This window comes from Haemaphysalis longicornis, unplaced genomic scaffold (genome assembly GCF_048455015.1).
Source record: "Haemaphysalis longicornis isolate Haplotype H1 unplaced genomic scaffold, Haemaphysalis longicornis Haplotype H1 scaffold_9, whole genome shotgun sequence".
Classification (NCBI taxonomy): Eukaryota; Metazoa; Arthropoda; class Arachnida; order Ixodida; family Ixodidae; genus Haemaphysalis; species Haemaphysalis longicornis.
In genome coordinates, this window is record NW_027526460.1 from 136908373 (window position 1) to 136921085 (window position 12713).

General features: G+C 49.1%; 1 protein-coding gene across 1 annotated transcript in view; it reads left to right on the forward strand.

Annotated features, from left to right (window-relative positions):
• The window catches only part of LOC144153459 (alkaline phosphatase-like), a 77391-nt gene extending 65227 nt beyond the window's left edge, over positions 1-12164 (forward strand). Inside the window, exons 7-9 of the mRNA XM_077685103.1 lie at positions 155-286; positions 9140-9430; positions 11859-12164. Of these exons, the coding sequence (XP_077541229.1) occupies positions 155-286; positions 9140-9430; positions 11859-12067 (632 nt within the window). The 3' untranslated portion in view covers positions 12068-12164. The remainder of the gene's footprint in view (positions 1-154; positions 287-9139; positions 9431-11858) is intronic.
• The last annotated feature ends 549 nt before the right edge of the window (positions 12165-12713 follow it).

Below are 12713 nucleotides of genomic sequence, written 5' to 3' on the forward strand. Positions count from 1 at the left end.
GCCTCTTACTGCAGTAGACACAGCTCTTATTCTCTGCAAAAAAAAGCTATGCTTCCATTCATCCATTCCCATCAGTAATTTTGATTCAGTAGACATTTTGACAAGCAGGGCTTGGAATGTGGCATTGCATCATCCCGTTTTTCTTTCTGCGCAGGCCTGTTCTCGCCAAGCCACATGCCGCCCGATATTAACCGCACAGACGAGGTCCCTTCGCTCACTGAAATGGTGGTGGCAGCTCTGAAGATGCTCCGGCGAAAGGGTCCCCGTTTTGCTCTAATTGTGGAGGGTGAGCTAGCTGCCAACAGTGTTTTGCGATAAATGTTCCGCTTCGGGAACTGTGCTACCCCGCCACTGTAGAAAGAACCCACGAACAACTTGTTTTCGAACTTCTGACGTCAAATTCCAGTAGCCCCTAAACTCTAAAATACACAACCCATTGACCACACCGGCAAAACGTCCTTGATGACAATCGGTAAATTAGCCCTGATTTTACATATATTTCCAGTGTGCTTTTTCAAGTTCCCCGGGTAACATGATTTCTAAATTTAAATGGGAACAGCTCAGAGAAAAGTTTATCACAATCAAGGGCGTTTTTGGACACTTTCGAAAAATATTTGAAAAGCTCTCGCGGGCCGTTCCTTACGCTTGTCTGCGCCAGTACGGTGGTCGCAAGGTCGCTTTTTAATTTATAGTGTTCGTTTACCCTTTTAAAAAAGCAATGTGATTTTTTACACTAGATGCGCCTCTGAGTGATACCCAATGATTGACTTGTCCAGCTACCACAGGAAGAACATTCCCTTGTTTCTTCCCTTTACTGTCGTGCATGAAAGGAGATAACAGTTCCAAATTATTTCTAAATTATATCAAATCGTTGTAACTTGCTGGTCATTTGCTTCTAAGTTATCGTCCAATAGCTCAAATCAACTCTTCTTTAGAACACCTGCATCACATAATTTCTATCTACGTAACTAATTTCAGAGATAAACGTAAATGCTATTTTGACCTTTTATGATATGTCCCGCGAAGGCTTTCGTAAAGAAAACAACACGGCTTCTTGCGAAATTTTTGAGGTCAGGTACGCCTAGCTCGTAAAAAGCTGATGAGCTTGCTGGCGGGAAAATGTCCCTACGAGTAATGTACGGCAATGTGTTACTTGGGAAGTACTGCTGTATGCCAAGCTTCGCCTGCGATGCAATCAACCAGACCGAAAAATTCGCTACGTGCGAGCACTCGTCGCAAAACGCCTCTCCGCTGAGCACAAAGTCGCGGGTTCGATTCCCGGCCGCGGCGGCTGCTTTTCTGATGGAGGCGAAAATCAAAAACGCGCGTGTGTACGAGATTTCGGCGCACGTTAAAGATCCCCAGGTGGTCACAATTAATCCGGAGCCCTCCACTACGGCGCGCCTCATCGCCTACGTTGCGTCGGCGCGTTAAACCCCACAATCAATCAACAATCAAAATGAAATACTACGCTCACCTTTTGTCCAGTTGTGTTTCACTGGAGACATATATTATAACTTTCAATGGCATACAGATGAGATCATGGTTAGCTGGACCCTGCAACAGAAGCTGAGAAGGCGTATTCTTCTTAGACATGCTGCGGACATTGCACGTTCTGCTGACGTTTTGTGTCTTCTTATGTTTTGTCACCACTCGCGAAGTCCTGGGGACGGACGACATCATGGACGAAAGAAAGCTTACGAGAGGCCATCGTGGCCACCGACGCCTGCATTGGGGAGAAGTGTGGGGAAAGTCACGTGGTTTTTTAACGCTCATAGGAAGTTAGTGGTAACCGCGCGTGCTAGCAACGGCAGCGAAGGCCGGCCCACTGATCAGGTCCTACGTCACTCTGCACCACCCATCCGGCATCCGGTGGTCGGCAGGCGGAGACGAAACAGACGACAGTGGACCGAGCAAAGGCGGAACAGATGGCAGCGGCGAGGAAAATACAAGCAAAAAAATAAAGACTGAGGAAACAGCTGGGCTGGTGGCCTTCACTAGTCGTAACGTGGCTCTTCGTACGTCTGCCCCCTTCATAAGAAGAAAGTGGTTAACAACTGAAGCTTTCTTTATGCAAACTTAGTTACACTAAAGTGCACAATCCACCCTTCTAAAGTCCGAAATCAAATTGACAAAGCACCAATCCAAAGACAACTATACCCAAAGAGTAAAGCCAACGTCCGGGCTATGAACCCACCGGAAATCTTGTGCGCCCCAAATGCGATGTTAGCGCAATTGGGCAGGCGCTGGTTTTATAGCGTGAGCTACACAGGTTGGATTCCGACCAATGCAAGAGTTGTTAACACGAAAGTGTTGTATGCCGGGGTACACAAACCTCACCGATGTCATATCCGTCACGGAAATGACATCACTAGAAAAATTTCCATTGGCGCGGCGGAGCAACGATTCGAGCCCACGATCAGTCGGCCGCAACGGAAGATGTAGAATGCTCTGCCAACTGACATATAAAGAAGTCATGTCCGGATAGCTGTACGAACACGCCTTATGTCGTTCCCTATAACTTCTGTATTCAAATGGTGCTGCCGTCTAGGCGAGGTGAACGAAGTGGTGCGTTATGACGCTAATGAGCGCCGATAGTTAGCTTCTCGATACGACAGAGTATAGCAGCGGAAGCCGCTCTGTTTATTCGTCCGATTCCTATGAGAAGCGCCGCTCAGGTTGTGGAACACCGCCACCGCGTTTCAGAAGCTGAGCTCATCGCAACGCAAGCGTCTGGCGTACATGCCACGGAGCAGTACTAATGTGGTCGCACCTTTCCGAAGCGACCGGCAGCAGGACGTCGCACACAAGCGGGACGTCATTCGCCAAGCACACCCACAAGACTGCTGCCGACCCGGGGCATTTGAAATCCAGGGCATTTCACTTTCGTGTTTTACCGATTCCCGTGAAAGAATGATGGGCCACATTTTTTAACACGACAGTGATTTATGAAAGGGTTCACCAAGACTTGACTGACGTCATATTCGTCACGGAAATGACATCGCCACAAAAACTTCGATTGACGCGGCTGCGCCGGGATTTAAACCACGTACTATTTCGCCGCAACGGGAGGAACGAAACGCGCTCCCGCTGCGCTATAAACAGACGCGCTAACAGGACGACAAACGCGCCTTATTGCTTGTATTCACTGGCGAGGCGCGCATACAGGCAACCGTGTGAGTGCGCCGTCACTCGTTACGTCGGGCTCCGCGGGATGGCGGTACTTGCCCGTGCTAACCACATGGCAGTGTTGCACGTTAGGAACTCTAACTCACCGAACGCAAAATATTGCCTCAAGTACAATGTGAGAGCGATTAATAACATCTCGGTGGACGCCACCATTGAGAATCGGGTTGAAACAGAGCAGATGACGCCTGCCGGTGTTTTTTTCTTCAGCGTGAGGGCGCAGTGCCCCAGCTGCGCCATGTCCGTGGCCCATCGGCCATTTCTTTGGCCGTTTCCGGTGTTGCCAAGCGAAGAAATTGACAGATAAACTTTTTAACGAATACCGCCTATGGCCTTTCCCTCAGATGGTGCTGCCATCTAGGAGAGGTGAAGCGAAGTAGTGCATCATGATGCTAATGTGCGCCGACAGTTGGCGTCGCGATGCCAGCGCCTATGTTCACGGGGTGCGCGCAGCGTAACCTGCGGAGAAGCGTGTTAAGGCACGGATTGCGGCGCGATTGACGCCGACTTGGGAATATCGCGCTCGTGGCATGGTCCGCAGGTCCTATCGCTGCAGCGGACCATGTGTTCACCAACCGATTTGCTGACAACCCGTTTGGTTTCGTTTGCCGGGACGGTTTGCGAGCACCTGTGGTTTCAGTCAGATTTACGCAATGCTCCGGAGCGTGCAATCCAGTGTCCAACATTGATGTGTATAACGGTGCCATGCCGTTGAAATATAAATGGGGATGTGCAAGTTCATATCGATGCACAATAAACATTCAACTGCTCCTTTGTAGGCACATCTAACTTTCGTGCTTTACCGATTCCTATGGAAGAAGGATAAACCGCATTTTTTCTTGAGGAGCGCAATCCCAACACCTGCTTGTGGGCTTCTTGCCTCCTCGTCACTTCATGCCACACTCCTTCCTAGTATTTTCCTCATCTCCCCACCGTCGAGGGGATTCTTCTGTTCAACATCGAGACGGACAGAGAGCTAAAGCTTAAACAGCTCCGCTGTTAAAAGTGCACCCCCTGAAAATGGCGAAGCGGCTTCAGAAAACGTGATGTCAGGGCCTCTCGTAACCTTTTCTTTCCTGCATCAGCGAAATGATCGATTGATGGTCGCGATGGGGCTGGGGTCGCTTGACACAGCTCACGCATCCTTTACATGCAGTGCGCCCTGTCTTTGATAGTGCAAAACGGCGGCCAGGATGGCGATAGCACCGCAAGCTTCACCACACTGTTAGGTTGCGGCCGGACAACAGTGATACGAACTAATGTAGATGATGATGAAATAAATTTGAATTGGTGGCAGCCATTCTGCAAGAGCCATTCTGGCAGCCATTCTGGCGATGCAGCGATGGCGTAGAGGTAGAACACCCGCCTCGCGTGCAGAAGGACCGTGGTTCGAATCCCGGTGCCGGACAATTCCCACTGGATTAAAAAAAAATCCGCGTTTTGATGGAATTGCGCAAAGGGGCTTGGGGTGCGGCCTGACCCCGGCGACCATTGCCGGTAATGCACTCCCTCACCAGAGCAGGATTGGCCACCCCGGTGTAGTAACGCCCACAACCTCCCATGAATACGCCAATTAACCCTCGGCCCTCAGTCCCCAGCGGCTGCGAAGCAACTGACCACGGCGGCGGTCAGACCTGTGACGCAGCAGAGGGTGCTAAGAATCCCTGGATCCGGACAGGCCTCCAATGGAATCTGAACCTGGCAACGTTTAACGCGCGAACCTTATCTAGCGAAGCAAGTCTCGAGGTGTTGTTCGAGGAATCAGAGGGCATTAAATGGGATGTAATAGGGCCTAGCGAGGCTAGGAGGGCAGGCGAAGCCCTTACAGTGCTGAAAAATGGACACGTCCTATGTTACCGTGGTCTAGAGGACAGAAGAGAACTGGGAGTGGGATTTCTAGTCAATAAAACCATAGCTGGCAACATAGACGAATACTATAGCATTAACGAAAGGGCAGCAGGTCTTGTACTCAGGCTCAATAAGAGGTACAAGCTCAAGGTGGTGCAGGGCTACGCGCCCACATCCAGCCACGACGACCATGTAGTGGAACGCCTCTATGAAGATGTGGAATCGGCAATGGCTAAAGTAAAAACACAGTATACCGTAGTCATGGGGGACTTCAATGCCAAAGTAGGCAAGAATCAGGCTGGAGACAAGGCAGCTGGGAACTATGGTCTGGGATGTAGAAATAGCAGGGGGGACCTACTAGTTGAGCTTGCAGAACGGAATAACCTCCGCATAATGAATACCTTCTTCTGTAAACGGGAGAGTCGGAAGTGGACCTGGAGGAGCCCGAATGGGGAGCACAAAAATAAAATAGACTTCATATTATGCGATAACCCTGGCTACATGCAGGATGTGGAAGTGCTCGGAAGGGTAAGGCGTAGTGACCACCGTATGGTAAGATCTCGAATTAGGCTAGAGTTGAGGAGGGACCGCAACAAGCTAGTACGAAAGAACCCGATAAATGAGCTAACAATAAGACGTAAAGTAGAACAATTCAGGATCGCACAGCAGAACCGATATTCCGCCCTTAACTAGGAAGCCGAGCTTACGACACAGGAAGCCAGCGACAACCTTACTCGCATTATCACGGAGTGTGCAGTAGAAGTCGGGGGCACTATGGCTAGACAGGATACTGGGAAACTTTCACAGGAGACGAAAGATCTAATCCGGACACGGCAAACCATGAGAATCTCTACCGCAGCTGACAGAATAGAAGTAGCCGAGCTCTAGAAGTTAATCAATAAGCGTAAGACAGCTGACATACGGAAGTATAATATGGAGAGGATTGAATACGCTGTAAAGAATAGAGGTAGCCTGAAAGCAGTGAAGAGACGTCTTGTCGTGGGGAAAATCAGATGTATGCACTTAAGGATAAGCAAGGCAATGTCATCACAAATAGGGATAAAATAGTCACAGTGGCCGAGGGGTTCTATAGCGATCGGCACAGTAGCCGGGACACCCAGGATAATGCCGAACGAGACAGTAGTTCAGAAGAGATAGACATCCCACCAGTAACGACAGAAGAAGTAAGGAAGGCCTTGAAAGAAATGAAAGGGGGCAAAGCACCTGGTGAGGATCAGATAACAGCAGACCTCTTGAAGGATTGCGGAGAAATTGTACTTGAAAAACTGGCAAACCTGTATACGCAATGCCTAATGACCGCAATAGTACTGGAATCTTGGAAGAACGCGAACATCATCCTAATCCATAAGAAAGGCGACATGAAGGACTTGAAAAATTACAGGCCGATCAGCTTACTGTAAGTCGTCTACAAGGTATTTACCAAGGTAATCGCTAACCGAATCTCTGCAACCTTAGATTTCAGTCAACCTAAAGAACAAGCAAGGTTCCGTAAAGGTTATTCAACAATGGACCATATTCACACCATCAATCAGGTGATAGAGAAGTGGGCTGAGTATACTGAACCCCTATATATAGCCTTCATAGATTATGAGAAAGCATTTGACTCGGTCGAAACCCTAGCAGTCATTCAGGCATTACGGAACCAGGGGGTAGATGAGCATTATGTAAGAATACTAGAGGATATCTACAATGGGTCTACAGCTACCATCATCGTCCATAGGGAGAGCAGTAAAATACCTATAAGGAAGGGTGTCAGACAAGGAGACACAATCTCTCCAATGTTATTCATAGCATGCTTACAAGAAGTGTTCAGAACGTTGGATTGGGAACAGGTGGGAGTAAGGGTTAATGGAGAGTACCTCAGTAATCTCAGATTTGCTGATGACATTGCCTTGCTAAGTAACTCGGGGAACGAATTGCAAAGCATGCTTTCCGCACTGGGTGAACAGAGTAGAACCGTGGGCCTGAAAATTAATATGCAGAAAACTAAAGTAATGATCAATAACCTCGGGACAGCACAGCAGTTTGAGATAGGTGGCGAGGCAGTGGAAGTGGTAAGCGAATATATCTACTTAGGCCAAGTTGTGACCCCAGATCCCAACCATGAGGCAAAGATAATTAGAAGGATAAGAATGGGGTGGGGTGCATATGGCAGACATTCTCAGATAATGAATAGCAGCCTACCATTGTCGCTGAAAAAGAAAGTGTATGACAGCTGCATCTTACCGGTACTCACCTACGGGGCAGAAACTTGGAGGCTCACTAGGAGGGTTCAACTTAAATTGAGAACGACTCAGCGGGCAATGGAGCGGAAAATGATAGGTGTAACATTAAGGGACAAGAAGAGAGCTGAGTGGGTCAGGGGCCAACTGGTGTTAACGACATATTAGTAGAAATTAAGAAGAAATGGACGTGGGCAGGGCATATAATGCGAAGGCAAGATAACCGCTGGTCATTAAGGGTAACAGAGTGGATCCCTAGAGAAGGCAAGCGTTGCAGGTGGTGGCAGAAAGTTAGATGGGCAGATGAGATCAAGAAGTTTGCGGGGATAAATTGGTCACAGTTGGCACAGGACTGAGATAATTGGAGAATAATGGGAGAGGCCTTTACCCTGCAGTGGGAGTAGATAGGCTGGTGATGATGATGATGATGACGATTCTGCACTAGCACGGCTACGAGCCACCAACATCGTAGATTTGTGGGGTTATTACGTGGTATGTGCCAGTGTCAACCTTCTTTTTCACGAGCAAATATAATAGCTACAGTGTAAAATCTTTTAGGTGCAACGGACTTTAGGGGCCCGGCTTGTCGTCGTTTATCTCGTGCGGGGTCACGGTATCTGGCCACCGTAGCAACGTGCAACGCGGCGTCACGCACCTAAAAAAAGCTGGTTGATCCTTCTTGCACAGGAATCGGTAAAACACGAAAGCGAAATCTGCCTTCACAGGAGCATTTGAATATTTACTGCGCATCGATATGAACTTGCACATCGCTATTTATATTTCGTCGGAATGGCACCATTAGACGCATTAACATTAGACACTGGATTACCCGCGCCGGAGCATTACGTAAACCCTAATGAAACCCCAGGCAACCGCAAACCGTGTGAACGAAACCGAATGGGTTGTCAGGGAATCGTCTGGTGAAGGCACGGTCCGCTACAGTGAAAGGAGCATGATTGGCGGGTCGATAGCACTAGCACTCTTGTGGGTGTGCTTGGCGAGCGACGTCCTGCTGGAACGCGGCGGCGGAGGCGTTCCACATAGGCGGCGGGCGGATAAACACCGCAGCTTCCACTATTATACGGTACCCTATCGAGGCGCTAACTATGGGCGCTCCCTACCGTCATGACGCGCTACTTCGCTTCACCTCTCCTAGGCAGCAGTACCATCTGAATGAAGATGTTAGAGCGAAGGACATAGGGTGCGTTCGTGCAGCTCTCCGGGCATGACTTCGTGGTTCAGTTGGCAGAGTGTTGGCACATCCCGCTGTGGGCAGACTGATCGTGAGCTCGAATCCTGGCGCCCCCGCTGCAGTGGAGCTTTTTCTCGTGATGTCAGTTCCGTGACGGATATGACGTCGGTAAAATTTGTGTACCCCAAGATAAAACACTTTCGTCTTAACAGAGGGTTCGAAAAGTTCGTCGTTTCCCTTTGTCGGGATCGAGCCTGGGTGTCTCGCGTAAAGAAGCCCATGTCAATCAAAGGGCGCCACACAGGCACACGTTGCTCGTTTGCAAAGTGTTTGGGCTGAACTTTCTGCTGCGCCGTTGCCGTGGAGGCTGCGTTGATAGGCTGAAAATAAGTACACAATAAAATAAAACGTGGTAAAATCATAACCAACACCATAATTACCCAAATAATCAACACGCAATCCAGTGTCCCTCAAGGTTTTTTCAAAAGCTGCGGCCTCCTCTCCTGACTACTTTTGGCATCAACACCTGGCTAATAGTGAAACTAGTCAAGACAGGGGGCCACAGCCCCTTTAGCCAAAAGCTTCTCCGCACGTTACAGCGTTCGAATAAAGACGAACTGTTTTAATTTGTTGCTCCTGAACCTCGTGTGCATTGGCGTTTTCTGTCCAGGAGGAATGATTGACCAGTACCACCACGTGAACCACGCAGTCATGGCGCTGAGCGAAACGGTCGCCATGAGCGACGCCATTGAAGCGGCACTGAAGCTCATCGACTACCGGGAAACCCTGTTCCTTGTGACGGCCGACCACTCACACGGGTTCACCATGAACGGCTACCCACCTCGGGGACACCCGATCCTGGGCCAGGCGGGAGTTTCTAACATAGATGGCCTACCCTACACTACTCTCATGTACAATACCGGCCCATCCAAATCGGAGCGACAGTTCGACGTCAAAACTGGTATGTTTCCACCTTACGATAACACTTTTGGTTAGGTGTGGGCCAACTTCCTTGTAGTCCCACCGAAGCAGTCGGTTCATATTTGCAACCAGCTTCCGTTCGTATTTGCCATACTTGGTTCAGTTCTTTCCCGGGGGCTCATTTGCGAGAAAACTTGTCGTAGCGCTAGACTCGCATTTGGGCAACAGCAAACCGCCACTCTTATCTCTATAGCCCGCTGACCATACAAGATTAGAATGTAACACAATGTTACACAGTCACCTCAGGATGTTCACACAACGGTACTTGGAGCTACAAGTGATCGCGATATGGTACAGTATTTTTCCTTCATGAACACGGGGGATTGCGAAGTGCTGACATTACTGTTGCAGCGGCGTACTCGTGAACAACCAACGCCGCCTGCACAACACTGCCTGTCATATCAGCCGCGTTTCATTGGGAGCAGTAGGTACGCCTGAGGCATGTCTAGGGTGCCTCGATGGCAGCGCCGCCATACGCGGAGACGGGTATGCATTAGGCACCTTAGGCATGTTCGCTGGTACGTGCCGCACTATGAAACAGAAAAAAAAATTAGGGGTCTTATTCTCGACGCACTAAATTCACCGTGGACTGCGAATTTGCCAGAGGTCTTTTCTGATTGGCTTTCAAGTTTGGTCACGTGCTTCTGGTTGTCAAAGCGGTAGTGCCTGTTTCCGTCATTTTGACATTTCATGACGTTTACTCGCATCAGTTCTAAAGTTTGCCCCATTTCTCTCTAGTTATCACGCATAATTCTTGGTCGGAAATGAAAAACTAGACAAAAAACAGCGGACATGACAATGTACGCCTGTATTTGCTATTCAACAACAATGCGGCTTGTGTAGCACGCCCTCTCTGTGACTGGCTGAGACGGTGTGACGTAATTTAAATTAAACACTGGGAACTTCAGCCTGCGTCAAAGTGACGTGATACTACGTAACAGCTTGCAAATGGCAGCCGTTGTCGCCGTGAAATAGGGCAAAAAATTTCACCGACCTTCGGCGCAGTGAAATCTCCGTGAATTTGCTGAAGGCGCAATTTCGCACGACGCGCAATTTAAAACTGTTTTATAGGGAACAAAATAATACTCTTTCCTATTTCAGCAATAACGGCGCTTAAAAATGAGGTTCCGTATCTCGTTTTTATGTTTTGCAATAAAATACCAATCATTTGTTTGGCGTAACAGTAACATAAGAGGGCAGTACAACCCTCTCCATTACAAAGAACCCAACGCACGGCCTTTCTCCACACCCCTCGTAGTCACAGAGACTCTATGCTCCTAGCAGGCTGGTGGGTCACGTGATCAAATTTAAAATAAAAATAAAAAAGAAAACTTACTGTTTTATTCGTTACTGCGCTGATTGCGGTCGAGCTTGACGAATGAGTGAATCTGGCGACTCGGTACGCTCCGCCGTTATCAACCGTAGCGTTTGCCTGCCCTCACGCGTCATACAACCGATGGTCACGGCCGTATTTTTCTGTGATCACGCCGATCAGTCCATAAATTTTAACATAGCAGCAGACGATAGCGTGGCGGCGGTGACGGCCAGGAATGTGATAACGCAACAAAGCTTTCATTGAAGAAGAGGTCTGAACTATTTTGCTAAAAGCAATTGAAAAAATTAAATAGATACGGTAAAAAGATTGTGGGATGTTCTGTAGCTCAACCCTCGCCTTTCGCTCACTTCTATATCAACATTACTTGATCGCCTTGGGAAGTGGACGCAAATACTAACTATAAGAATTGTGCTTGCCTTGCCAGCCTCAGTGGCCGTCCTAATTTTTAAAATACATTCCAACTGTTTTCTATCTTTTATATGCAACACTTGATACGTTGGTTGTGCTCTTTATACCTGAAGCGTCATATTACACAGCATGTCGTCATAGCTATACGTGCAACACGTCACTCATTGCTTGGGTGTGTTACGCAAAAAACATGGCGAATTCCCTGCGAATTTGCGCGGTCGAGGTTAGGGCCCCAGGCATCCTAGGGTCACAAAGCATGGAGAAGCAAGGCCGCCACCTTGCGAGGGATGCACAAACCATGTAAATTGTTTCGTATAGTTTCTGTGAAGCGGCGCTGTCGGGCGAAAGTTTTATACAACCGCCTTGGACAGTACTCAGGCCGGCAGCATGGGGAAAGGCTATCCCGAGGGGAAGGACAAGACAGAGCAACATGGAAGTGGCTGCTTCGCCAGCATATGCTGACATCATAGGCAATGTTGTACCGGCCGCCTTGGAACATCAGGCGGCGCCCATGGTGATCCTGAGCGTCATCACTTTTTCCCTCTCTCTGATTGCTGACAACAGGTTATGGTCCATGTGCGTACGTTCGTTCGAAGAAACATTTTCGATCCACGCATGACTCGCGTAAAACGTCCACCTTCTGACCAGCGCGGGCGTCTCGCAGAGGCCGACGACTACCGCCAGGTGCGGAATGTTCCGATCAAGTACGCCGTGCACGGGGGCGAGGACGTGGCCCTGTACGCCATGGGACCCATGGCCCACCTGGTGCGCGGCGTTCTCGAACAGCACGTGGTGGGGCACATCATCCACTACGCCGCCTGCCTCGGGGATGGAACCGACCTCCGGTCCAGATGCGACGAAAGGAAACTTTAGTTAGCCACGGGACTCTTCCTTCATTTTCGCAAATATCACACGTGCCCATTAGCAATGGCGAATGAATTCGTTTTACGGCCCCCAATAGGCTTTTGTGACGGGGAGAGAATGTTTTCAGATGAAACGATAATAAACCTGCAGTAATGTTTGTTTGACGGAGAGAAACTTGTTACCCTTAAAAGCCAAGTTCCCTCAAATTTCACCTCGACAAAATTTATTTTCAATGCGTAGTAAGTATCTGCAAATCAGGTGTGACGCAAGTGGTAGCCTCGTGAAACCCCTCGTTAATCAGTCAAAAGCGTTTAAAAAAGCTCCGCCGCAGACCACGCTGCACCTGCCGGCGGATCACGTAAATAGCCATGACGCTCATGTGACGTTCCAGCCGACGGGAACTTCTTCCTCTGGCCAGCCACGCAGCTGCAGAACATGTAGAGCTCTGCTGACCCGTGCACGCTTAGAGCTTGCGCGCAGACTTTCTCCCCAGCTGGTGACTGTCCGGCCGCTCTCTAGACGGCTGCAACGTCACAATGGCCGCGCTCTCCTCGGTTTTGGTTTCAAAATCGCCGATTTTTGCTGGCCGCTTGCGGCGTCCACGCGCGTATTTCAGGTGTTGTATTTTGCATGTAGCTTTCTTTTTAAGTACACT